Source organism: Nicotiana tabacum, chromosome 11 (assembly GCF_000715075.1).
Source record: "Nicotiana tabacum cultivar K326 chromosome 11, ASM71507v2, whole genome shotgun sequence".
Taxonomy (NCBI): Eukaryota; Viridiplantae; Streptophyta; class Magnoliopsida; order Solanales; family Solanaceae; genus Nicotiana; species Nicotiana tabacum.
Window position 1 is genome coordinate 78,211,929 of NC_134090.1, and position 26,783 is coordinate 78,238,711.

At 37.3% G+C, this 26,783-nt stretch overlaps 1 protein-coding gene across 2 annotated transcripts; it reads left to right on the forward strand.

Moving 5' to 3' along the window:
* Nucleotides 1–26,384, forward strand: LOC107763964 (uncharacterized). Of its 2 annotated transcripts, none has more exons than XM_016582478.2 (12): nt 1–208; nt 466–763; nt 1,593–1,669; nt 10,109–10,217; nt 11,419–11,486; nt 12,466–12,543; nt 14,688–14,752; nt 21,028–21,094; nt 21,220–21,402; nt 23,252–23,308; nt 24,173–24,268; nt 25,856–26,384. In XM_016582478.2, the coding sequence occupies exons 2-12, from the start codon at nt 472–474 to the stop codon at nt 25,988–25,990; spliced, it is 1,227 nt and encodes a 408-aa protein (XP_016437964.1). In that variant the 5' UTR covers nt 1–208; nt 466–471; the 3' UTR covers nt 25,991–26,384. The 2 variants fall into 2 exon arrangements, with proteins under 2 accessions (XP_016437964.1, XP_075081310.1); XM_075225209.1 differs by having other exon boundaries at nt 1,593–1,666.
* Nucleotides 26,385–26,783: the final 399 nt, after the last annotated feature.

Genomic DNA, 26,783 nt, shown 5'->3' on the forward strand with positions numbered 1-26,783 from the left:
AAGAAAGAAGGGAAAATGATCATCAAAATAATGTCACGTGTACAAGACGAAACCTGCATATTGCAAGGACAGTCGGGGGCACCTTCAAAGCGGAAAGACAAAGTTAAAGTGCAACGACCCACCATTTTTGTGTGTCAGTATCACTCTTGATATTCAGGCTTCAACCCTCTTCCCTTTCTGTTCAACAGATTCTCAAATAGGCATTCTGGTATGCTTGTGCTCCTATCTCTTACACTTCAAAGACATTTGCCATATCTTACTCTCCATATTTATGCGTGTTTTTTCCTTTAAACCTATCACATATATGGTGGTCTGCATATATTCTCTTTATACACACACATTACTGAGCAAAGATTCAATTTTTATTCATGAAAGTCCACATTTTTTTGGGCCTTTGCGGAAATCTCCATTTTTAGGTCTTTCGGATTGAGTTCTATTTGTTCCCCTTTTTATGTTTATATGTAGGTGAAGATGGAAAATGAGAACGCAATTCAAAACCCTGTTGCAAATCAGCTCCCAGAAGCAGAATCATTGCCCGATGGTTTCGTTGGTGACAGCTCAAGTACAGACGCATTGGCTCCAAAAACACCACAACCCGAGCAGGAAAAATTGAGCCATGAGGTGATTGATTATAAGGAAGAAAAGTTAGTCGATCCCGAGTTAAATGCTTATGAAGATAGTGAGAATAGCAAGTGTAGAAGTGCAGAGGCAAATATGGGACAGGATGATCAAGTTAGAGTGAAATGTCACAACTTGGACAACTGTATGTCTCTTTAGTCTGTGAGCTTATATTGGGATTTTTGTTAAATGTTGATAGTTATGTCGCATAGATACAAGTGTTACTGTTGGTCTATCGGAAACAACCTACCTACCTTCTCAAGCAGGGTAAGGCTGTGTATACACTACCCTCCCCAGACCCTACTTGTGGTATTGCATTAGGTTTTTTGTTGTTGTAGATACAAGTGTTAGTGTATTGGGTTGGAAATTGTTATTAGATTGTCGCTTATCAGAGTGCAATATAAAGATATTAGCTTCATTGTAGTTTTCATTGACTTTTTAGAATGGTTCGTTTTAGTCAAATGAATCGTTATGGGAATGGAAATTTCTAGAAATGAGGGAAAAAAGTGACTGAGATTGGAGAATTGAATGGAAACATTTAGAAATCTTCGAGCAGTTCAAAAACATTGGAAGATGTGACCACTTGACAGACTATTATACTGTTCCATTTGCTTGATTTAACAAAATACTGGAGCTTCCAAAGCATGCTATATCTTTCAGTAATTATCTTGTGAAATCAAATAAAATAACCTTCATATCAGTGTTAGGTTCAGTGTTGAGTACTATATTCCAAAGAGATATCCATCAGAAAAGAGAAGTGACTGATACCATCTTCTTAAATGATGATGTTCCTTACTTCGAGAAATGTCTGATTCGATTTTCTGTTTGTGGTGGCTTGTCTGAATGAATATAGACTTGAATATACCATAATTTTCAGTTCTTTGCTTCGTGATGTTTCTTGTTACAGCAATGTTGCTGCTAGATTATTTTAAGCTTAAATCAGTCCGCCCTAAGTGTTATTTCTTTTCCTGCAGCTGGAGGAGAGTTGAATCAAAACATTCCAACTGTGAAGGAGATATCATTAACAGAGAGTGCTGAAAACAAAAAAGTAGTCAGTAAACATCAATTTCATTTTCCTTATGTTGTTATTGTGTTTGACTGTATCAATTTCCTGCTTTTTGATCCACTCCAGTCATGGTTCTGTGTAGCGCTATGGTAAACCCTCCACTTCTCAGATTAAATCCTCTGGTTTTCTATCAAGTAAAATGGATATTTCTTTCATTTTGGGATGTATTCCGGGCTGCCATTTCTATCCTATCTTCAATCACCTTTTTGTTAAATTGGTTCCTGCTATGATAATCATCTTTCCCATATCCCAGCTTAATCTTTTGTATGCCCCTTACTTTCCTATCGTACACCATTTCCAATAGTACTTTCTATCCACTCTCCGCAGGTCCTTTGTTCTTTCTTTCATTTAATCCATATTGTGCTCCAACTGACTCTTTGAAATCGCGATTTGCTTTACAAAGTAACTTAAGCCCTAGGTTAGGCGATGAGAGGAAAACCCTCTTTCAGGCTGTAAATAAGTGATATGAATTAAGAGACATGGATAATAATATTTCAAGATGGTGAGCCCTTGATTAAGAGAAGAAGAATTTGATGAGTAGAATGATGATGGATAGGGCGAGCTTACGGGAAGTATGTAGAATCTTCTGCTGGTCCTCCGAAGGAACATGGAAGATTCATAGGATATGGAAACTGGGAAATCAAATATTCTCTTATAATGTCTTTTCAAACTTCAATGGATTGAAGATATCTGAAGATTGTGGTGTTGAAAGGAGTGAGAAAGTCTTCTATCATCATCCTAGGATATATGTTGATAAGGGGTGAGAAGAATTTGCAATAAGATTACAAAAATCGGGATAAAGGAAACAAATTAGTGCGAGGAAAATGGGCAACGAGGAAATAGGAGCTATGCTCGGGTTTTAGAGATTAAAAGATGGTTGACAGAAGTCAAACTCAAAGGGTGTGAACCGCAAAGTGTAGTGTTGCATCACAAATGTGGAGGGAAGTCTTAAATCACCATGATTATTTGAGAAGATGCCTGAAGGAGAGGTTCACTAAAATTACATCTGATATACCTTTTTCTTTTTTTTGATGACCTGCTTTGCATATTATTACCTATTATTGCTTCTGGTTCGTTTTGTTTAAATCTCACTATTGCTTATGCTTTCTCCCCATAACTTTTTCATTTTTATATATTACATTTCTTTATTGCTGATTACTGTGCTTACCCGAGCCGAGGGTCTCTATGAAACAACCTCTCTACCTGCACAAGGTAGGGGTAAGGTATGCGTACATACTACCTTCCCCAGACCCTACTTGTGGGAATATACTGGGGATGTTGTTGTTGTTGTTGTTTTTGATGACCAAGTAAAACAAAGAGTTTCTTTCTGCCTTTACTGAAGTGACGATAATTTAGAAACTCTAGCAAAGAAGAAGGGCCTTGGTCCAAGAACACCACTCTAGTTGAAACCCTCTGCTTCTTTAGTATCCACCTTTAAATACATCCGGGGCCATTTCACCCTTAAAACCAACTGCAGCTTTCGAAACTCAGGTAGGGGTAAGGTATGCGTACATACTACCTTCCCCAGACCCTACTTGTGGGAATATACTGGGGATGTTGTTGTTGTTGTTGTTTTTGATGACCAAGTAAAACAAAGAGTTTCTTTCTGCCTTTACTGAAGTGACGATAATTTAGAAACTCTAGCAAAGAAGAAGGGCCTTGGTCCAAGAACACCACTCTAGTTGAAACCCTCTGCTTCTTTAGTATCCACCTTTAAATACATCCGGGGCCATTTCACCCTTAAAACCAACTGCAGCTTTCGAAACTCAGGGATAATGGGTCCGCTCCTCTATCCTTTTTCACTTAAATACCATGCTTAGTTCGCATGACGCAGGAATCGAACCTGTGACCTAAGTCACAAGTTCCTCAACCTTTTTCACTTGAACTAAGCCTTGAGGGCTTACATCAGACATACCTACATGCCCAGAAATTTAAAGGTGGATACTAAAGAAGCAGAGGGTTTCAACTAGAGTGGTGTTCTTGGACCAAGGTCCTTTTTTACTAGAGTTTCTAAATTATCATCACTTCAGTAAAGGCAGAAAGAAACTCTTTGTTTTACTTGTTGAAATCTCAAAGAGATTGCTTTGGCAAATCTTTTTGTGTGAGGGCGTTGTTTGCCCCCTTAACTTGTTTTTTGGGCTTAAACTTTTATGAATCATAAACCCTTGAAGTCTAAAAATAAATAACGTTAAAAAGGTAGGTTTTGCAATTAACTAGGAAGGGAATCAATTTTAAGGGGAGTAAAGGAAGAAAGGGCCATGAAACAAAGAGGATAGATATGAATTGAAATAAAGATCATATTTATACTATATTCAACTAAATATATATGTATTGGTGTTATGATACAAATCCATTTTTTTTGGGAAAAAAGAGGAAGAGATTGCGTCCTAACAAATCTAAACACGTCGGCTTTACTGCAACAACAACAACAACAAACCTAGTATAATCCCATGAGTGGGGTCTGAGGAGGGTAGTGTGTACGCTGACCTTACCCCTACCTTGAGGGTAGAGAGATTGTTTCCGAAGCTATCGCTATTGTTGAAAATACTAGTCTGACAATGACAAAAATAGAGGGAAGGTTCAGCTTTGTCATAGAAGGAGTACCTAGATTTACAGATAGGCAAACTTGATTCATTTTGGCTTTAGTAATGTTTCAATTAAAAACAGAAAACCACCCAATTGGGGGAAATTTTTGAATTTTAGATTTTGAGGATCAATATCATAATAGATTTTGCCATCGTAGACACAAAATTCAAAGAAAACAGCGATAAATTATAAATACAAATAGAGAAGGAAAGGAAGAAACGCAAAAAAATAGAAGAGGAAAGTCAATAGTAAGTTATATGTTTAGTGCAGTTCCAGGGTGCAGAGGTTGTTCCATCACTGAAGTCAGAGTGCGGTTGGCCCTTTCTAGTGAGAAAGAAAAGAATTCTTAGTTTCACGGAAAAAAAGGGAGAAGAGTCATTGAAGTTTACAAACTCTCACCGGAGCATTGGTGTCAACACAAGCCACCATGAAACAAAAGAACAGAAAAACCAAAGCTTGTTTGAATCAAGCTCGTAGTTCTCCTTGCTTACTTCGGGTCAAAGAATATCCTCAAAGGAGTAAACTTTGCAGAACAGACATACTCCTACTATTCGTAGTTCTCCTTGATTTTTGTACATCGCAAGGCTGAAATTTGAGTTTTAGAAGGAATATTAATGATTGGGAAATGGAGAGGGTAGGCCTCTTGCTACAAATGCTAAGCAACACTGTTTTGGATTGCAACAAAATGGACTCTATTAGTTGGAAGGGTCACTCCAAGGGCATTTTTTCAGTTAAAAGCTGTTACAATATGCTGGGGTTTAGCAACAGTGAGTTGTGGCCTTGAAAATAAAATATGGTACAACATGGCACCTTTAAAGATTTCTTGCTTCTCTTGGATTGTGGCTATGGAGGCATGCCTCACAGAAAACAATCTCCAGAAGAGGGTTTCAAGCTGTGCAACAGATGTCCTTTATGTGAAGAACAATCCGAAGATGTTACCCATCTTTTTTTGCAGTGCAAGGTTACAAACCAGTTATGGAACATGTTCTTTTCAATATTTGGTATGTCTTGGACCATGCCTAACTTCATTTCAGAAATGCTAAAGTGCTGGACCAAGGAGGGTCTATGCAAGAAAGCTCAAAAGACCTGGAACACCGTTTCTCAAGTGATCTGGTGGTCCGCCTGGCTTTAAAGAAACAATAGAATTTTTGAAGGCAAAAGAAGTAATTTATAGTGCCTTAAACTTAATTTGTCACGACCCAAAATCCCTCCAAAGGAGTCGTGATGACACCTAGTCTTTAAACTAGGTAAGCCTAACATTAACTGAGATAACAATTATATTTGGTATCTTTAATTTAAATAACTCTTAACAAATTGCAATTCCCAAAACCGGCGGTACAAGTCATAAGCGTTTCTAAGAGTAGTTATACAAAATAAATACATCACAGTTCCGAAACAAAAGGAACAAATGGAAGTAAGTACAAGTGAAGGTGACTCCGAGGCCTGTGAACGCTGCAGCAGGTTTACCTTGAGTCTCCACCGCAACGACCCGCACGGCTACTACCGATCAAATGCCTAGATCTATATACAAAAATGTACATAAGTGTAGTATAAGCACACCACAACGGTGCCTAGTAAATATCAAGACTAACCTCGATGGGTAGTGACGAGGAACAGTCAAGACACCTACTGGTCAGATAGATTAAACATGATATGATAACAATTATCAAGATAAAAGTAACGAAATAATATCAACAACAGGGATAAATCAATCTACAAACAGTCGAAATAATAAAAGGAAACTCGGATGGAAACGAAAGATAACCAAATAAATCAACACAAACATAGCTAGAACACAGAGAAGTAGAATGATCTCAAGTAAGGAAGACAATGTCAACTCAATCAATCATATCGTTTCTGGTGCACAGCCCCAACCATCTCAGAACTCGATGTCTCATATCATAATCTCAACTTCCAAACCTTTAGCACATCCGGCACCTTGTGCCCACATATTTTGTCTCACTTTGTACAACCACGTTCTCATGTTACTCAGCACATAGGACCCATGACTAATGCAATTAAGATGTTCCAGGAGTCTCATTTACATAACATAAAGTAGAGTACAACCTCTAAACCAATTAGGAACTCAACAAGAAAAGATGAAGTTATTTTTAGAAATCATTTGAATAAAGAAAGTACCATTTTCACTTTAAAATACAACATTGAATGAATTATTACCTTTAACATGGGATTTGATAAATTAACGTAGTAGAAATTCCCTTTTAAGTAAATTACAACTTCAGACGGTTTAAGGGAATTTAATTGAGTAACTAATTGAATTAAAAATGTGATTTTTTTTGAAATTTGAAGTATTGAAATATGTATATGTAAATACGGCGAGGTATTGAAAACACTATGAATTCCAACACAAAGATCACGGCAGTAAAGGAATCTAAACAGTTAAAACACTTGAATTGATAACAACAAATAAACACAGCAAACAGAAAGTGCACGACATCACCCTTCGTGCTTTATCTCTCGTGCTTTTACTCTCGTTCTCACCATAAGAATCAATATTCACTTTTATTCTTTCTTGTTGCGGCATGCAACCCGATCCCAATCATATAATACTGTTGCGGCATGCAACCCGATCCAAATCATATAATGATGTTGCGGCGTGCAACCCAATCCAAATCATATAATGATGTTGCGTCGTGCAACCCGATCCAAATCATATAATATTGTTGCGGCGTGCAACCCGATCCAAATCATATAATGATGTTGCGGCGTGCAACCCGATCCAAATCATATAATGATGTTGCGGCGTGCAACCCGACCCCATCTGTCCACCCTTATTACTCCTTGTTGCGGCGTGCAACCCGATCCCATATAATATTGTTGCGGCGTGCAACCCGATCCCAATATACAAATCAACACCAATCACAAAAGAATTCCGGCAAGGGAACAATAGTATAACAACAATATCCCGGCAAGGGAAACAATATCAGAAGCAATAACATCCCGGCAATGGAAACAATACATCCCGACAAGAGAATCAACAATAACCAATCTCGTTCCAACAATTAACTTCACAAAATGAATCCCAACTTGAGTCAATACTCAACAACGATCACGAAAAGAAAACCAAGAAGCACACTAACCTTAACAAAGCAACAAGACATAATAAGCATGTGATAATTACACTGGTAACCACAACAAATGGACATGTAACATATTTGCACGAAGTCACAGTGGAACTCACAATCAAGAAGTATCAAAACAATAAGGAAGACAATCACTTCAATTAAGGCAATTAGGGGTCAAGTAACACGTAGGAATTAGAGGAAAGCTAGCAACATCATATGGAGCATATAGAGGTAATTTAAGCAATTAGGAAACTCAAGCATGACGAAATACTTTGCACATAATGAACATAAGGACCTAAAAACCCTAGAGGCAAATTTCCCAAAAATAAGTCCGAGTACACACCCGTCACCTCGCGTGCACGGACTACAATTAGCATAGAAGACTCAAACCCTAAGGGGAAGTTCCCCACACAAGGTTAGGCAAGACACTTACCTCAATCCGGCCAATTTAATACTCAATTTAGCTTTTCCTTTACCGATTCATCAACGCTCGGCTCAATCTAGCCAAAAACGACTTGAATACATCAAACAATGCAAGAGAAAACAATTTCAATTGACAAAACTATGATTCTTATACAATTTGCAAAAAGTCAACAAAAGTCAACTCCCAGGGCTCGCACCTCGGAACCTGACAAAATTTTAAAAAATCGAACACCTATTCCGCTACGAGTTCACCCATACAAAAATTATCTAATTCCGATACCATTTGGTCATTCAAATCATCATTTTACATTTTTGAAAGATTTCACAATTTTCCCCAAATTTTCCTTTAGATGCTCACGAATTTGATGTTAAATTTAAGATATAATCACAAAATATAGTTAGAAATTGATTAGAGACACTTACCCAATGATTTGGAGAAGTTTGGGTCTTTGGAAAATCGCCTATGGAGGTTTAGGGTTTGAGAAAATTAAAAAATGGGTAAAAATCTCGTCAAAAATCTCACTTAACAGGCCTCAGATGTCGCATAATTGCGAATCCTCGCAATTTGCGAACAAGGCAGAGCTGATAGAAGTCGCATTTGCGAACTAGGCATCGCAATTGCGATGAAAAAGTTCGCATTTGCGACCACACCAAAAACTAGCAATTTTCCCCGACACGAAAATGAGCATAACTTCCTCACGATGTCCAAATTCGATGATTCTTTTTCCTATGACTCCGGAATTTCGATACGGATCTAATGGTTCAATAAAAACTGAATTTGGATCTCATTTGCTCAATGTGGTATCATTTTTGCTTGAAGAAACGACAATGAAGCATCCAAAAACAAGCGCAACTAGCCTAAACCTATCCGAAACTCACCCAAGCCCTCGGGGCTCCAAACCAAACATGCATGCAAGTCTAAAAACATTATACGGACTTGCTCGTGCGATCAAATCATCAAAATAACATCAAAAACTATGAATTTAACCTCAAAACTCATGATTTTCTAACTTTTCAACCGGACATCCAAATCACGTCAAATCAATTCCGATTCTCACCAAATTTCAGAGATAGGACTTAAATATCATAACAAACTTGTACCAGGCTCCGGAACCAAAATACGGGCCCGGTACCAACGAGTTCAAACATTACTTCATTTATTTATTTCCTTTAAAAACCAGCACAATAATTTTCTTCAAAAATTATTTTCTAAGGCTAGGGACCTCGGAATTTAATTTCGGGCATACGCCCAAGTCCCATATTTTACCGCGGACCTCCTGGGATCGTCGGAACACAGATCCGGGTCCGTTTACAAAAAATGTTGACCAAAGTCAACTAAAAACCAAATTTTAACTCTTGAAATTACTATATTTTTCATATTTTCACATAAAAGCTTTCCGGTTTCACGCCCGGACGGCGCACGCAAGTCGATACACATAATATGAAGCTACCTGTGACCTCAAACTGCCGAACCGGACGAAATTTCTCCAAACGACCAGTCGGGTCGTTAATGTATTTTGTTGATCGCTTATTGGTGCAAACTGGCTTTTGCACCAGATGTAGATGATGTTTTAGACGCAATTGCTGATTTGCACAAACTGTAATTACGCTTGTTGCACTGGCTCAGTGCAAATATTTATATAATATATTGTTTACCCATAAAAAAAATGTTTTGAAACTTCAACATTTGCAGAGGTATGTCAGAATAATTTCTATTAAACGTAGGAAAGATGTTATTATCGTCCCCAAAATCATATAGGATGCAGGATGGGTTGATACTGCAAATAAAATTGAGAAATTTGTGGACAATGAGAAGTCAAATGTTATCTCTCATAATGCTGATAAATGAAAATGGAGCTATGCTCGGGTGATGGGAGTCAAGATATGTCCCTTGGACAATGTACAAATGATGTTGAAAGAGGTGCTATCAATGAAATTTTAGTAAACAAATAACTTAGTCCATTTTATTGCTTATGAGTAGCTTTCCACCTTAGCAGTTACCATCATTATGGTTTACGTGCTTCAATGCCACCAACTCTCTGAGATGGTCTTAAAATGAACTGTAAAATTCCTCCTCTATTACTAAGATTCACCCTACAAGTCATTTGGCTGGCAAGTAGTTCGAAGAACAGTCTAGCTTTCCCTAGGTGCTTCTTTTCTGCTTTTCCTTTACATTTCCCCCATTACTAGCAAAACTGTGTTTATATGGGTTTTTCCTTTCTTGCTATCAAATTTTTGGATTTTGTTTCTTATACCAAGTTATATGGAGGTTCCCTTCTTTTCCGAAAATTTTGTAACTTAATTCTTTTTGGTTATATTCATTTATTAGGAAGCCTCTGAAACCAAACGGAAGACTGTAAAACGTACCTTTAAATCTGAAAAAGAGTTTCTGGAGTTCACTTTGAAGTATCAGCAAGTTCTTGCAGAAAGAGATTCAGGTGCCTTGTTATATTCCTAATTTTGCTATTTTTTCATAGTCGGGCTTCCTTCTTTTCATAATTTGTTTTCCCTATTTCCTCTGAACATGGATTAAGTATATTTTTTTCACGAGCGATGATAAATTGTTGGATTTGACGTCACACAACTACTTGATATATGCTATGCAAATACACCCAACATTATTTGACATAGGCTATGAAGTGCAAGTATTACTATGCAGAAATATAATCTGTTAGGTTAAAAGCTTTTCCTATTTTGCAATTTAAACAGAAATCCATTTTATGTTATTTTTTTAGGTTTCACATTTTCATTGTCCATTTCACATTTGGGAGAACTTGTTTGGTGATATACGGCGGATGTGTTTTTGAAGGATATGTACCTTGTCGGAGGCAAAGCCATCCGGCCAATTGGCATAAAAAACTACTCACTTCCTTTTTTTTGTTTTCCTGTTTCCTCTGAACATGGATTAAGTATATTTTTTTCACGAGCGATGATAAATTGTTGGATTTGATGTCACACAACTACTTGATATGTGCTATGCAAATACAGCCAACATTATTTGACATAGGCTATGAAGTGCAAGTATTACTATGCAGAAATATAATCTGTTAGGTTAAAAGCTTTTCCTATTTTGCAATTTCAACAAAAATCCATTTTATGTCATTTTTTTAGGTTTCACATTTTCATTGTCCATTTCACATTTGGGAGAACTTGTTTGGTGGTCTACAGCGGATGTGTTTTCAAAGGATATGTTCCTTGTCGGAGGCAAAGCCATCCGACCAATTGGCATAAAAACTACTCACTTCTTTTTTTTGTTTTTGCTGTTTCCTCTGAACATGGATTAAGTATATTTTTTTCACGAGCGATGATAAATTTTTGGATTCGACGTCACACAACTACTTGATATATGCTATGCAAATACACCCAACATTATTTGACATAGGCTATGAAGTGCAAGTATTACAATGCAGAAATATAATCTGTTAGGTTAAAAGCTTTTCCTGTTTTTCAATTTAAACAGAAATCCATTTTATGTTATTTTTTTAGGTTTCTCGTTTTCATTGTCCATTTCACATTTGGGAGAACTTGTTTGGTGATCTACAGCGGATGTGTTTTTAAAGGATATGTACCTTGTTGGGGGCAAATCCATCCGACCAATTGGCATAAAAACTACTCACTTCTTTTTTTCGTTTAATTCAGCTGTTGCTGTTCGGGATAAACTGGAGTCACTATGCCGGGAGTTGCAGCGTCAAAACAAAGTTTTAATGGTAAGATCTGTCGCATACCTAATGTAGGTTCTGTTTATTCTTAGGCGAGGAGTTTGCACCAAAATCTCACTCCCAGACTTAGGACAAGAAGAATCTCTTCCTCAGTGAGTATACACCATATGTATGGTGGATCTTAGGTCTGGTAGTTAGTAAATGCCAAGAGTATGGAAGACTTGCTCTTTTACATAACATATACAATTCCTTGGCACATACAACAACAGTATTCCATCTTCTTGAAATCTGTTATCTTTTGCTCCTTAGTGACTAGCTTTCTGGAAGCTCGAAGTCCAAAGAGATTTTCGGACTTGTAAGTTGTAACAGTGGTTACTAATAAGTAGTATATAACCCAAGGTCATTGCTTTGCCGAATTAGATTGAGTTTCTAAATATAGTATTGCAGGGTTAGTGTCGTTGATGGTGGTCTGTCTTGTCATAAACCAGCTAGTGACCGTGATTTTCATTGAACAGCACACTTAGAGCACTTACATCGCTAGCCGACAGTCATTTAAATCATTATCTTTTAATTAGATGACATCAGAGATGTACATTTTCTTTTTTCAATTTTTTTTTCAAAGTTTGTCACTGGTTTTTTGATTTCCAGTTGTCAAGATCGTTATCATTTACATTTTGGTGTTCTTAAATGGTCATTATAAATCCTTTTTACATAAGAATGGCCTTCTTCTCAATTTTATATTATGGTGGATAAAATCTGTGTTAAGTAGGGTTGCAGTTGTTTACTCGTGCCATTTATTCTTGGCTTTTCATGGGTTTGCTTATTGGTTGTTTCTATGTTTCAATGTGATGTCTCCTACTTTACTTATCAGGCAGGTTCTAAATTGACTCTTTACACTCGGGTTAGATATAGGTAACCAAGTAATAATAACTTTTTCTGAGTCTCCAGTGTATGTTATTTTTTGTTTTGGCCTTAATTACAGCTAGGTTTCTATGGCTTAATATTGCCTGTTTTCTGTAATTTGCAGGATGAATGCAAACGGGTATCGACTGAGGGTCAAAATCTGAGGCTGGATTTATCGAACAGGTTTCAAGATGCAATTAAGGTCTGAATATTTACTGTTCTGAGAAGGCCTATCTTCTGAAGATTTGGCAAGTTTTTTGTAGACGTGCCCTTTGTTTTCAAGTAGACTGTGGTCATTTACGCTTAGCCTTATCCCATGCATCATATTACTCTAAGTAATTTGTAAAAATAAAGAAAATTTGAGTAAATTTTGTATGTGTAAGGACTTTACTAGAAAAACTCATGGTAAAATGTTGAAAAAGGTTGAAAAAGGCCTGGTCTTTTATCTACCATCTTAATAGGCAATTCCCTCTAACTTTCTGTTGTTTGCCTGTTGGGAGGACTTCTGTTACAGAGTCTTCCTATATTATATGATGAAGGTTCTATAGTTCTGCTTGTCACATATCTCCACTTCTATTGTGCTTCATCTGCCTCCAGCAGGCTTAACTACTAGGTACCATCATAATTTTTGTTACCTGTGAAGAGGATAATTATGATAGGCTGAAAAAGCCGACTAGATCTTTGACATGAAGTCAAACATTCTTGCAAAATTTCACATGTTGCCTCTTATAGCGTATCTCTAAGTGGAATAGATGCAGATATATATACAAATAGAGTAGTTATGTTAGACACGTCTCTGGACACGCAGACATGAATTTTCCAAAACTATGTGGACATTACGAATTGGACACAATTACCTGAGCCAAGAATAGATAATGAAAAAGATAATTATAATAATCAAAAACACATATTCCAGAAACCATCAGTACTAATAAATCATCCAAGAAAATGTCAGATATCAAATGTCAACATAACACCACCCAAGGCAACATAACGTCAAACACAACATTTCAGCAATCCGCATTTTTATTTGATATTACATAAAAGATCATATAGCAAAAATATTAGAAAAGTTGAATAATAAAGATTTCACCTATACTCCCCGGAGTTTTAAGCCAGAGCACTAACTGGAGTTGGGCTAGAAAACCCACAAGGGATTTCTCCAATATAAACAAAAAAAGAAAAGAAAGGGAAATTGTCACCCACTCATGTAGAACAGACCGTGAAGAAGAAGAGGAGGAGTAAGACTGTAAGAGGAAGAAGAAGCAGAAAAAAAAAAGGTTTTGGCACTTTGGGCTCTAGAAGCAGAATGAGAAGGAGGGAGGAAGGGAGAAAAAGAAAAGGGAAACAGCCCCCTCTTACCCCCCCTGGGTTATGATTTAGGTGAAGTACATCTGCACCATTGGCTATCATTGCCGTTAGCAACCACATTTGTAATCACAGCAGCAGGCCTTTCCTGATCTCCTTTCCACTTGTCCTAACAAAACAGTTAAGTTCAACTGGCAAAATTGTTTATAACTTTATCTTTACTTCTATGTTTTCTTCCCTTCACGCTAAGGCATCAAATATTGTACTTTTTGAATCTGGCACAAAATGTCCCTTTGTTATCAAAATGTGGCACCTGATCCAATAACTTAACAAACATATCAGATGCATGTGAGCTTCCCCAGAGTGCCATACTCCGATTCGTTACTTAGCATTTGCTGTGCGTGCTTCCTATCATGTATTCAACATGTTTCCAAGTTCTCATAGTGGTCACACTAGTTTGATGAGTGCCTGTGGCCCCAGAGTGAGACTCCATTACAGTAATCTAGCAGAATCTCTCTTTTAACGCTGGTATTCTCCTTGTGAAATTGGATAGGATGCCTGACTATGCAGGTGCATCAAGGAAACCATTTTGTCAAATTATTTAGGCTGGTAAAAAAAATTCATTTAGCATCGTCTCTGCAATCATCTGAATTTTGGTTATCTTTGTTCAGAGAGCCTCACTCTCTTCTGTATTCTATTTTTTCTTCCTTCTTGTTATATTGTATGCATACCGCCAATGTTTTGTATTATCTATTCCTCCATGAATAAACAAACTTTTTTTTCTTTACTAACCCATGCCTCCACCTGTACATCCAACCTAAAACGAAAAGGAAAAAAGAAGAGAATAGGGGAGATAAAGATAAAGGTTGTTAGCTCACTTCAATAAACAAGGATTGGCCTTTGTGGGGTCAGGGTGGCTTTGGAAACTATACATGTCTTGAAACTAGAATTCCAAAGTAAGCTTGTTTTCGCCTCAAAGGATTGGTCAACTTGAATTGTATCTTAACAGTTTCCTTCTTCGTTTTCCTCTCCATGTAGGAAGTTAGCAACAAGCTGGAAGAGCAAAAAGATGAATGTCTATTGCAGTTGAAGGAGAATGAGATGTAAGATTACCGTGTTTATTTATCATATGTTAGTAGCCTTTCAATGCCATGTTTTTGGTTATATCTGTCAATGATATATATGGGGCACACTTATGAAAATAATGATGTAGACCAAAACATATGGCTTGACATGGACAGGGAATTAGAGTAGTGTTAGATTGTAGATGGTGTGACCACAAAGGGAATAGGAGGGGTGGTCATTAAGGGAATTTTTGGGTGGCATTTAATTAATTTCGGTGGTCTTATTTAATGGGATTGGAAGATGACCGAATTTAGAATTCAAAACTTAAAATTTTTAAAAAAAAGGTTATAAAGTTAGTGGGCGTCTATGTAAGGTTTGAGGGTGGAGTATGGCACTGAGGGTAGATGGAATGGTTTAAATATGGGATTGACGCACTGATTTGGAGGGATAGGACTGCCGTGGGAGGGAGGATCTCTGGATTAACCAGGTTCATCTTCCACAGCCAGACGTGGGTCAATAAATTCACCTCTAAATTTCTAGCTTGTTAACTAACCCAAAGAAGTAACAAACAACAGATCGCCGTGATTTACGAATCACCTATTATACCAAAAATGGCATGTAAAAAGTATCAGTGATATTTAAATGCTATGATTTGTGAGTAAGCATATTTTGGGACAATAAGCTAGAGCTATGTCCAACTTGCACCATGCGAACTGAGCTTGGTGTTTATGTGGAGAAGGGTAGAGGGGCGACCCCATTATCCCTGAGTTTCGAAGGCTGCGAGTGGTCCCAAGGTTGGCCGTGATGGATTTCTCGGTGTAAAAAAAAGATAGAAGTCCAAATTTATTGTGCCTAAAATGTCCATATTCAATGAACAAAATATGTCTGAACAGTAGATTATTCTGTATTAGTTAGGAAACTATTTTGTGTCCTTGTAAATAAAGTAATATACAAACAACAACAATCCAGTAAAATCCCACAAGTGGGGTCTGGGGAGGGTAGAGTGTACGCAGACCTTACCCCTAGAGGCTGTTTCGGAAAGACCCTCGGCTCAAGAAGAAGAAAATAAACAATAAAATAGACAATAGACAATAGATCAGTGACAACAACAGAAGCCAGAAAAATAATATCAGCATTGTAAGAAACAAAAAATAAATGTAAAAGCAATAACAATAACCAGTAATAATGCCATGGAAAATAGTGTGAAAAACTACATAAACCACTAACAACCCAAGGCGAAACAATATCAGCCTAACCCCGCCCCCGGAACAACGTAGAAAAACGCTCGACTCCCTCCTAACCTATAGCCCTGATTCTCGACCTCCACATTCAAAGCTCTTGTTTAAGGAGTCTCATTATATTGAGTTTCATCATTAAGAGCATACAGTTTTCTCTTGTCTCTACTTTTGCCCCCTCTACATAACTTGTTTTCTTGTAGTTCAACGTTGAAGCTCTTTAAGATGCTGCAACTTGAACGTGATACACTTCAATGTGTTTCTAATAGTTTTTTCATGTATAGGACTGGGCTTGTCTACCTTCCGCTAGAGAACTGAAGGGAGAGTTTATCTATAAAGCTTATAGCTCAAGAGATTACATGGAGACAAAAAATATAGAATGTTGCAATAAAGCTCTTGTTTAAGGAGTCTCATTATATTGAGTTTCATCATTAAGAGCATACAGTTTTCTCTTGTCTCTACTTTTGCCCCCTCTACATAACTTGTTTTCTTGTAGTTCAATGTTGAAGCTCTTTAAGATGCTGCAACTTGAACGTGATACACTTCAATGTGTTTCTGATAGTCTTTTCATGTATAGGACTGGGCTTGTCTACCTTCCGCTAGAGAATTGAAGGGAGAGTTTATCTATAAGGCTTATAGCTCAAGAGATTACACAGAGACAAAAAATATAGAACGTTGCAATTGATAGAGGGAACTTCAACAAAAAATTCATTCATTGGTTAGTGGTTGTAAACATTAGGAAAAACTATGTAAATCCTATGGAGGTGGGTGAGACAATGTGCGAGGGAGAGGATGAGTTAAAAGAAGCAATAGTGGAGTTTTACACTCAATTATACAATGAAGAGGAGGTGTGGATACCAATGCTAGTAGGTGTCAAAATCTTTTTTTTTTTTTTGGGGGGGGGGGGTATAAGGATGTGTTGGAGAGGGATATGGTGGAGGAGGTAAAGGAAGCAGTACAGAGTTGTGCAGGGATAAAACACCAAGGTCAGATGACTTCACAGTGACTTTCTTTCAGTGATACTGGGACACAGTTAATGGTGAGATCCCAGAGAAAATGGCCATTCGAGGAGTTCAAAGAATTTGAAAGTGTCTCAATGCATCCTCTTTTGAACTTGTACCAAGGAAAGAGGGAGCAACAAACAGTAAAGATTACAAACTTATTAGTGTAGTGGGAAGTATCTACAAGAGAATCTCTAAGGTGCTTTCTGATATCTTAACCAAAAAAAGTGCTAGATGAGACTGTCAAATTCTCAGAAAGTGTTCATACAAGGTAGACATATTCTGAGCGCAGCACTGCTAGCGTAATGAGGTAGTGTATTTTAGAAAAATAGGGGAAAGGGGGAAAATCTGTACAAATTGGAACTTAAATTGAATCATGCCATGGACAACAAAGGGTCTTCTTTTTTATTGGAGTGGGAAAAGATTTGGGAATGTTAAGAAAAGATTGTGGGGACCATGCTTGCCTGTATATATGGTGGACCATATAGGAAAAAGATAAGAGAAATCCCGAAAGCAAGAAGGAGGGCATCCACAAACTAAAAATTACTCGTCTCCCTATTTTGTGTTTATAATGCAATATGAACTTATATATGGTGCAGATAGTCTAATGGATTTCCTCAGCTACCTCACTGATTATCAAATAAAGAAACTGAGTTTTGAAATTGTTCCTGAAGTGTCCTCACAACACAAATTTAGTAGTATTTTGATCAATAATACCTTTTTCTTACATTCTCAAAAGTAGAAAGTTCATAGCCACTTGAATTGAGATTTTCTCGATTTTGTAATTATGAAGATGAGGTACGAAAAAAGGTGGATAAAAGAAAATAAAGAGATGCACATTGACAGTGAAATTGTCTATTTTAGTAAATGGGAGCACGTGCATTTGTTTGGGAAAATGTTACGAGGATTGAGATAAGGTGATTCGTCATCTCTCGGGGTATTTATTCTAGTAATGGAAGCGTTAAGTAGATTGATGAATAAATTTGTAGCAAGAGGTCTTTTGAACTGGTTCAGCCAATTAAGGGGGCATGATAGTATCATAGTATCACACCTTTTGTTAGCAGAAGATATCCGCATGTTATGTGATATTACAACAACACAACAAACCCAGTCTAATCCCACAGGTGGGGTCTGGGGAGGGTAGTGTGTACACAGACCTTACCCCGACCTTGTAAAGTTAGAGAGGCTGTTTTCGGTAGACCCTCGGCTCAACAAAAGGTGAAGGAAAAAAAAGGACGAAGAAAAACAAATAGGAGGAAGAAGGAGAAATATCGCAATTAAAACATCAATATGTGTGCTGTGGCTTAAGCTTTTCTTTATTGAGGATCAATTTAAGAAGTGCGAGGTTATGCTAGGCAGGAGGTGGGACAATATTGGACAATCAGGAAACACATGGGAATGTGAGGCTTGACACACAAGTCATTCCTAGGAGAGGAAGTTTCAAGTACCTTTGGTTAGTTATACAATGGAATGGGGAGATTGACGTGGACATCACACATCGTATTGGGTTGGGGTGGATGAAATGGAGGCTTGCTTCCGGTGTTTTATGTGACAAGAATGTGCCACCAAAACTTAAAGGTAAGTTCTACAGAGCGGTGGTCAGACCGACTATGCTGTATGGGGTTGAGTTATGGCCAGTTCAAGAACTCCCATGTCCAAAAGATGAAGGTAGTAGAAATGAGGATGTTGAGATGCATGAGGGCATATCAGGTCAGATAAAATTAGGAATGAAGATATTCGGGAAAAGTTGGGCGTAGCCCTTGTGGAGGACAAGGTGCGGGAAGCGAGACTTAGATTCAGCCATGTAAAGAGGAGAGACACTGATGTCCTATTGAGGAGGTCTAAGAGGTTGATCTTGGAGGGCCTAAGGATAGATAGGGGTAAACCGTAAAAGTATTGGAGTGAGGTGATTAGGCAAAACATGGCGATGTTCCAGCTAACCGAGGATATGACCTTTGATAGGAAGGTGCGGAGGTCGAGAATTTGGTTAGAAGGTTAGGTGGCCGACTGTTTTCTGTTTTCCTCGTTCATACCAATGGTATTAGTGTGCTACGTAGTGTTAGTCTTGTATTTTCTTATTCTTATATTTTTGTTATCAGTTGTTTCGTTCACTTCGATTTTCTGATTGGCCTGCTGGTGTTACTACTTGTTGTTACTCCTTTCTTCTTATCTTTCCTGAGCTGAAGGTCTATCAGATACAACCTCTCTATCTTTTCAAGGTAGGGGTTAAGGTCTGCGTATACACACTACCCTCCCCAGAGCCCACTTGCGGGACTATACTGGGTTTGTTGTTGTTGTTGTTATTGTTGTATTGTAGAACAAGAAAACTTCCTGCGACTTTATCTAGGGTACCACTAGGATTATCTATTGTGCAGTCTGCAACGTAGTGATGCGGAAGGTTGAGAGAAGGCTAGCATGATAGCTGAAACGGTATTTATCAGAAGGGAAAAGGTGACTTTGATCAAGATCACTTTGTCAGATACTCAGACATATTACTTGTTTCTGATGCACGTGCTTGCTAGTGTCATGGAAAAACTGGATAAGCTTCAAAGAAATTTTGTGTGGTTAAAAATTATGGTAAAAGATTTGCATTTGGTGAACTCGAAGATGGTCACATCCCGAATAAAGGATGAAGAGCCCAGAGTGAGATTTGATGGTATTCAATCAACCACTCTTAGGGAAGTGTCTGGAAGTTCAGCAACGAGGTACAAGATTTGTCGAGCACATTTATCATAGACAAGTATGGTGCACAAAAAGGGGAAGCGAATGAAAAACCACATTATCCTAATAAAAGTGGACTGGTGGAGATATATCATAAAGTGATACGAAGAGTTAGCAATGATATAACTTTTAGAGTTGGGAGCAGAAATAGAATTAGTTCCGGGAAGCACATGTGGTGATGATATCTTCAGAGCTGCTTTTCCAACTATCTACAACATGTTGTGTCAGAACAATATGACAATTCTTCATGTCTATAGGACACAAGACATCACTGCCTATCTGAATTGAGGTTTAAGAGATATCTACAAGACTGGGTGATATATGCACTCCAAAATGTTGTGAAATTACTATATAAGCAAAACATCACATAGACCATAACACTTGGAAATGGAAAGCAAGTGGGAGGGAATTGTTCTTGGTGAAGTCTTACTATCACAGGTTACTTAAAAGAGAGGATACAAGTTTCTGACACCTTTTAGTTTGGATTTCCAGAGTGCCAAAGAAGGTCTAGTTGTTCCCATGGTTGACAATAAGGGGAATGACTCTGACAACTGAAAGTTTTTTTTATTATAGAAAAAGGTATGTAAGCTGATGCTTTATGTCAAAATGTTGACGGGACTGGATCACATATTAGTGAATTGCTAGGTTGCAAGCCAGTTATGCTGAACGATATTGAATCTGTTTGGATTACGGTGGTTGATGTCAGCTATGGTTAAAGACGTGATGTTGGGTAGACGGAGAAGATGTGGAGCATGTAGCCCCTTTGGCCTGTGTAAGAATTTTGGAGGGGAAGGTATAGAAGAGCATTCAGAGGGTGAAAAATGATTTTGTGAACAAAATGGGCTTTTATTGGGTAAACTTTTGGTGCTCCCATGAGGTCTCAGATATCAATTAGTGCATTTGATCGGGTATCGTTTTTAGGAAATCATTTCTTGTTATAGGTTTTTTACTCTTTTGCTTGCCACTTGCATAGTGGGGTATTCCAACAACATAACATTATAATGCTTTACTGAAAGTTGGGACTGGCTTTGTCAATGTTCACAGCAAAGGTTTCTTTTTCTTAAAAAGAATGACAGTTCTGCCATGCACTGGCTTCTTTAGTGTAATGACTTTTTGTCAAAAGAAGCGCTTTTATCCTGCTTTGTTCCTATGTATTCCATCGCCACCCTCTTTTTGGACTGGCATGTGATGTTTTCTAGCAAGAATTCTGCTGTTAATTGGGGTTAGTTGTGGAAATCCACAAATTTTGTGAATTGTTTGAGTTGAAAATGGGGGTCAATTTAGTTTTTAAATTAAACTGGTTAAGCTCAAAGGATTAGCCTTTTGAATACTTCTATTATCTTTCAATAACTGCAGGTTAAAGAGCAAGCTGAAGCAACTTGCAGATCAGTATACTCTCTCGGAACAGCAATTTGCAAACAAGGTGATTCACATTTGCTCTTATTTATTTCTAATTTCCTAGTATTATTGATTTTATAAAACATCTTTGCAGATGTTAATGTTTTTTCTTTTTGAATAAAGGTCTGATGAATATCTTTCTCTTTGCAGTTGAAGCAAAAGAATCTTGAACTTCAGCTTGCTGATTTGAAAACTAAGCAACATGAAGAGAAATTAAAGCAGGAACAGTCCCAAATGAAAATATATGCTGACCAAGTGTCACAATTACTAGCAACAGAGAAGAACTTGCGGTTACAATTGACAGCCGATGGAGAAAAGTTCCAGCAATTCCAGGTTAGTCTGTTAGTCTTACAATAATATGACTTGTGTCAAACTGAAGTTGCTCCACCAAACATATCCAGTAAGATGTCTAACAGTTGTGAGATCACATGCATACTTCCGGTATTGGTTTGCAGTTTCTGTTGGTATAGGCATTCTTTTGGACAATTTGCATTGGCTGTCATGCCTCAAAGTATTTGATTTCCTTTAAAAAAGGTTTTTGATTAGGCGAATGACCGACATATCTTTGGTTATATTGAAGTATTGATTAGATCATTAGCTTTAGATATTGATCTTGGTGAACAGTATAGGTGACAAAATTTGATTAAGTTACAAGAAATTTGAAGGGATCTAGTTTTTCCAAGTTATATTACCTTTCAACTCGAAATCCTTTTTGGAAAAGAGCTGCTATGATATCAGAGAACTGTTTGTGTTAGTGAATACCACTTCTGCTGATATTTGGGTCAAAGAAGTGTTCCTTTATGTTTTCTGATGTATTGGGTGGGAAGTATCAGGGATATGGCTCCCTTTGTTTTGTTGGAGTTGAAAGTTTAAGGATCTTAGGTAGCTTTCACCTCCTTGGGTCTTTTTCCTTTCTGTTTTTTTAATATTATCTGTCCTATTTGTTGGGAAGTCTTCCTTTTTTTATCTGTTCGAAAAAGATCAGTACCTTCCTTTTTTTATCTGTTTGAAAAAGATCAGTACCCTCCTTTACTTGGAAACGAGATAATTTTTACATTCCCTTTGCGATTGACATGGCTTGTTGTTATTGGGAACTATTTTTGTTCTTTCTATCAAGCTTTTTAGAAACCTTTTTAGAGGAGTTGAAATGCACGAAAGTGAAAAAACTATTCTGATTTGGTAATATATTTTATTGACAAGAAAATAATAGAATTTTTTTTGAACTGAATGCCTTCTTGACTTCTGGGAGCCAATTGATTCATAGGGGTGAGATAAACCTGAGAAGGATTTTTTTGCCAGTCTCCACATTCATCTTGAACTTGAAGTGCTTAAACAAGGTTAAATGGTGGTGCTATAGGCCGTGCCTTTGCCACAGACCTCAAGGATCTCCATGTTGTCCCTGTCTCATTCCTATGCCTTCCTCTCTGCTAAACTTTTTACTATAGGATTTGTTAATGGGTTTTTACTCCTCTCATGTAACTGTGTATCTAATGAATGGATGTTGTGGGTCTGAGATGGCTTAGCATGGGTTGAAAGTAGTGGTAGGGTTCCCGTCTGGGTTGCCATATGACCGTAATCTGCTGTCTATCCTATGAACTGATGAAATACCAAAGCAAAAATCTAGGAATGAAATCCAACCTTTGGAATGAAAACTAGTTGCCCTGTTGTTTAAACATAGTTTTAGAGCAATATAATATGCACTTCCCTAGTGCTCGATAAAGTAAGAGTTTCCTTGTAATGTTTGTTTATATGTCTTATTCAAGTGAACTGGAGTATGTGCTTCTTAGAGGTATCAAATTATAGGACAAACCAATTGTTCAAAATCAAAATGGAAAGGATTATGTTTCTATATTTAGCTGCTTGTAGTGTTTGTGTCATGAGGACAAGAGGGATTGCTCTGATGGTAAGCAACCTCCACTTCCAACCAAGAAGTTGTGAGTTCGAGTATCCCCAAGAGCAAGGTGGGAAGTTCTTGGAGGGAAGGATGCCGGGGGTCTATTTGGAAACAACCTCTCTACCCCAGGGTAGGGGTAAGGTCTGCGTACACACTACCCTCCCCAGACCCCACTAAGTGGGATTATACTGGGTTGTTGTTGTTGTTGTTGCTGTTGTTGTAGTGTTTGTGTCATGAAAAGTTGGAAAATGAAACATTAAAAAACACTTATTTTTTCTACTCTTGCAGGAAGCTTTGCGGAAGAGCAATGAGGTTTTTGAAACGTTCAAGCAAGATATTGAGAAGGTTTTACTTCCATTTTTCTCTTCAACTTCTTTTCAATTTCCCAGGGTTCCATATTCCGTCCTAAATAGGGGTGTCAAATGGACGGGTTGGGCTAATTTTGGGTGGGTCAAAATGGGCTGAGTCAATAAATGGGCGGGTCATCAAATGGACGGGGTCAAGTTGGCTAAAATTTGGGTCATAACCCAACTCTTACCAAGCTTTAATTAATGTGTATTGTTTTCTTATAAATTGTTTAATAATTGAAAAAAACTCTTTTTTCTTGTGTTATGGTCATATATAACATATCAAACAAAAAAGAAGAAGTAATTTTAAAGATATTTTAGCAAAGTTACTCATGGATCAATTTGGGCTAAAAATCAACCCAACTTTAAATGGTCTGAAATATGTTGGGTCAAGATGGGTCGAGTTCAACAAATGGGCGGGTTAATGACCAGCCCAACCTTGGGTGGGTTAAATCGGTTGGGCTCAAATTGCCACCCCTAGTCCTGATAAACTAGATATAGTTTAGCTTGCACAGTTAGAATAGTGTTTGAGTAGATTATTATTCAAATTCGGTAGTAAGGTGATTAAAATATTGGTTAGAAATGAAAAGGGGGAATTGTCGATGTAAAACTAAAGTTGAAATTATGTAAAGTAGTATCAGTTTATATTAGTTTAAATTGTTGAAGGGAAAGAAGTTTTCATTTTAGGAAAGAGGTCAAATTATTTGAGATGGACCAATGGGGAAAGGAAGTCAGGTTTATTGGGGTAGAGGGAGTAGTTCACCTTCATGCTGCAGTCATTGTGCCAAGTCAGGTGCTATTTCTTTGAGATCTACTCTCGCGATATTCATCCTTTTTGATGTTTACTCGGTTCTGATTTTAGATGGCAAAATCAATAAAAGAACTCAAGAAGGAGAATGCTTTCTTGAAGGGCAAATGTGACAAGACAGATGTTACTCTCATTGAACTCGCTGAGGAGGTAATGCTGTCTTTATCACTCTTAACTCTTTTTAAAGAAAGGAAATTACTCGTTTGTCTTTGGTTGCTTATTCCTATTGTTTGTTGTCTGCAAGTGATGATGCAAAACTGGTGCAGCAGACAGATTAAGGAACACTAAGCAACATAGAGTATGACATCCAGAGTCGTATAGCAACTTAAGACAATAAGCTGTTTTTCCTCTAACATCACAACTGCGGTTACTGAAACTCTAGATTTCTTAACTTTTAATGTTCCAAGTAAAGCAATCTACTGTAAGTTTCCTAACATATGCATGTCGTAATTGCAAAACTGAAAACGCTATAATAACCCTTGAAAGTAGCATTATGAAACAGCATAGAAAAGCTTTAAAGATGACTGGACGCCATTAAGCTCCAAATTGATATTCTGTATATCACTGACTTTACTCGATATGAGCCATCTGAAATTAAGGTTCGAATTGATGTTCTGCAGATTGCTGATTTTTGACACTACAAATGCATACTTTTAACTCATTATTTTTGGGTGCTGGTTTCTTTCCCCTAACAGTACTTAAGACTCCTATCAGTTTTACTGCTGGTTTCTTTTGTTAATTACTTCCTCTATTTCAATTTATACGATACTCTTCCATTTTGGGACGTTCCAAAACGTTTGACCACATTCCATTTCTATCAAACTTTCACAACTTCCAGAATTCAAATCCTTAAAATTATTTCAAAATTTAAACTTTGATGCGATCTTTTTCACTATCAAATTAACTATTTAACCATTGCTTTACTATTTTCTTCCGCTGCATTTATATCATGCGTAAGTCAAAGTTAATATCTTAAACTCTGTGCCAAGTCAAACTCTGAAAAGATAGAGTAGTGTATTTGTGGGGTTTTTATGTTTAATGGTACTAAAAGGGTGCCTCCCTGTACAATTACCAGCATGAGAGGGTCTGTAAACAAATGATTCATTCGCATAAAGTTAGCTCTAATAAAAACTGAAGAAGATTGGTGAAATAAGGAAATTTCTCCATGTGCCTGATCAGGGTTGTGCGTTGAAGTGGGATTTAACTATTTAAATGTATGCATTGACATCTATATCCCTGAAAAGCTCTATTGTTCCTTTCCACAATGTAAACTAGAAGTCATAGTAGAATGTGTAGCAAGTCCAAAATCAAACTAGTACAAGATGTTATTAGTAATAGATATTACTAACTCTTTTCTGAACAGTAATACATGGTTTCGCCAATTTTGATACTGTCAAGCCATCTACCAGCTGCCTAATCATAATAACAAAAATCATGACTTTTCTTTTTTTGCAATATGCTTCACACAATCTATCTGCTGTCTATTCTCTGTGTGTTGCTCCGTGTTGAAACCATGAAGCTTGTTAACTGTTGTCCTCGTAGCCCGGGTCAATATTGCCATAGTACTCTCTGCATGGGATAGCATGCTGTTTCATGACATTTCTGTTTCGTCAAAAGCTTCTTATCATGAATTAACATTGTCCTTTTCCATTATATGGCTTGATGCTCAAATCATGTAGGCTTAGTAGAACTCTGTTTTCACAGTAGGAATATTGAAATATCTTGATTTTTCTGCAGCGTGAACTTTTAAAGAAACAATTGGAGAAAACAAGGAACCAGAAAGAAAAGCTTGAAACATTGTGTAGGTCGCTTCAAGCAGAAAGGAAAGCACATTCAACAGCTTCCAGCGGCTCAGATTCAGTTCAGGCTTGAAGATTTCTGTAAATTAATTCATAATATGAAGGATTTTGGCTGCATGTAAACATCAAAAGATGATTTGCCTGATTCACTGTTTTGTTTGCGCTGCATTTTTATCCTTGCTAGTGTTTCTGTATTTCTTGGAAGCATTTAATTTTGTTACTCCATTAACATAGTTCCAAGTGCCAGTAGATTCTGTGATGGGCGAATTAAAGAACAGAATGCTATTCGAGTCATGGGCGAATTAAAGAACAGAGTGCTATTCGAGTCATGGGCGAATTACAGTGTGTATGCTGTGCACTTCGAGTTAGGATCCTACTAACCATCGTAATTGTTGCTAGTATTGCAATGATGTTCTGTACAACTTTCTACTATCTGCTCTCTTAATTTCTTATTTTGTGGAATTACATTTAATGTGTGGTTGTCTTGCATTATTCTAACCTGCAACAAGAAGAAATCTATGCATATTTAGTGTAAAATAGGGCAAAATGGAAGAAAGAATCCTTATGGATAATGCCATTTAGGTGGTATCGTCATATTGGCATGTTTACATTATGCTTAATGTTTGTTAGGAATCTCTTAGTTTTGTTAGAAATTTGTATGTCAGTAAAAAATGCGAAGGACATCTGGCGTTAAAGAATGTAAATTCTCAAATATTAGATTGATAAGCTATATGTTTGGTGGATTTATATTTACAGATATTCTTGTACGAACATCAATACTCTGGAAATCTCACTCGTAGACTTGTTGAAGTAGTTCGATATATTATTGTATGTTGGAATAGATTGTGCCACTGTAAAGTGTTGTT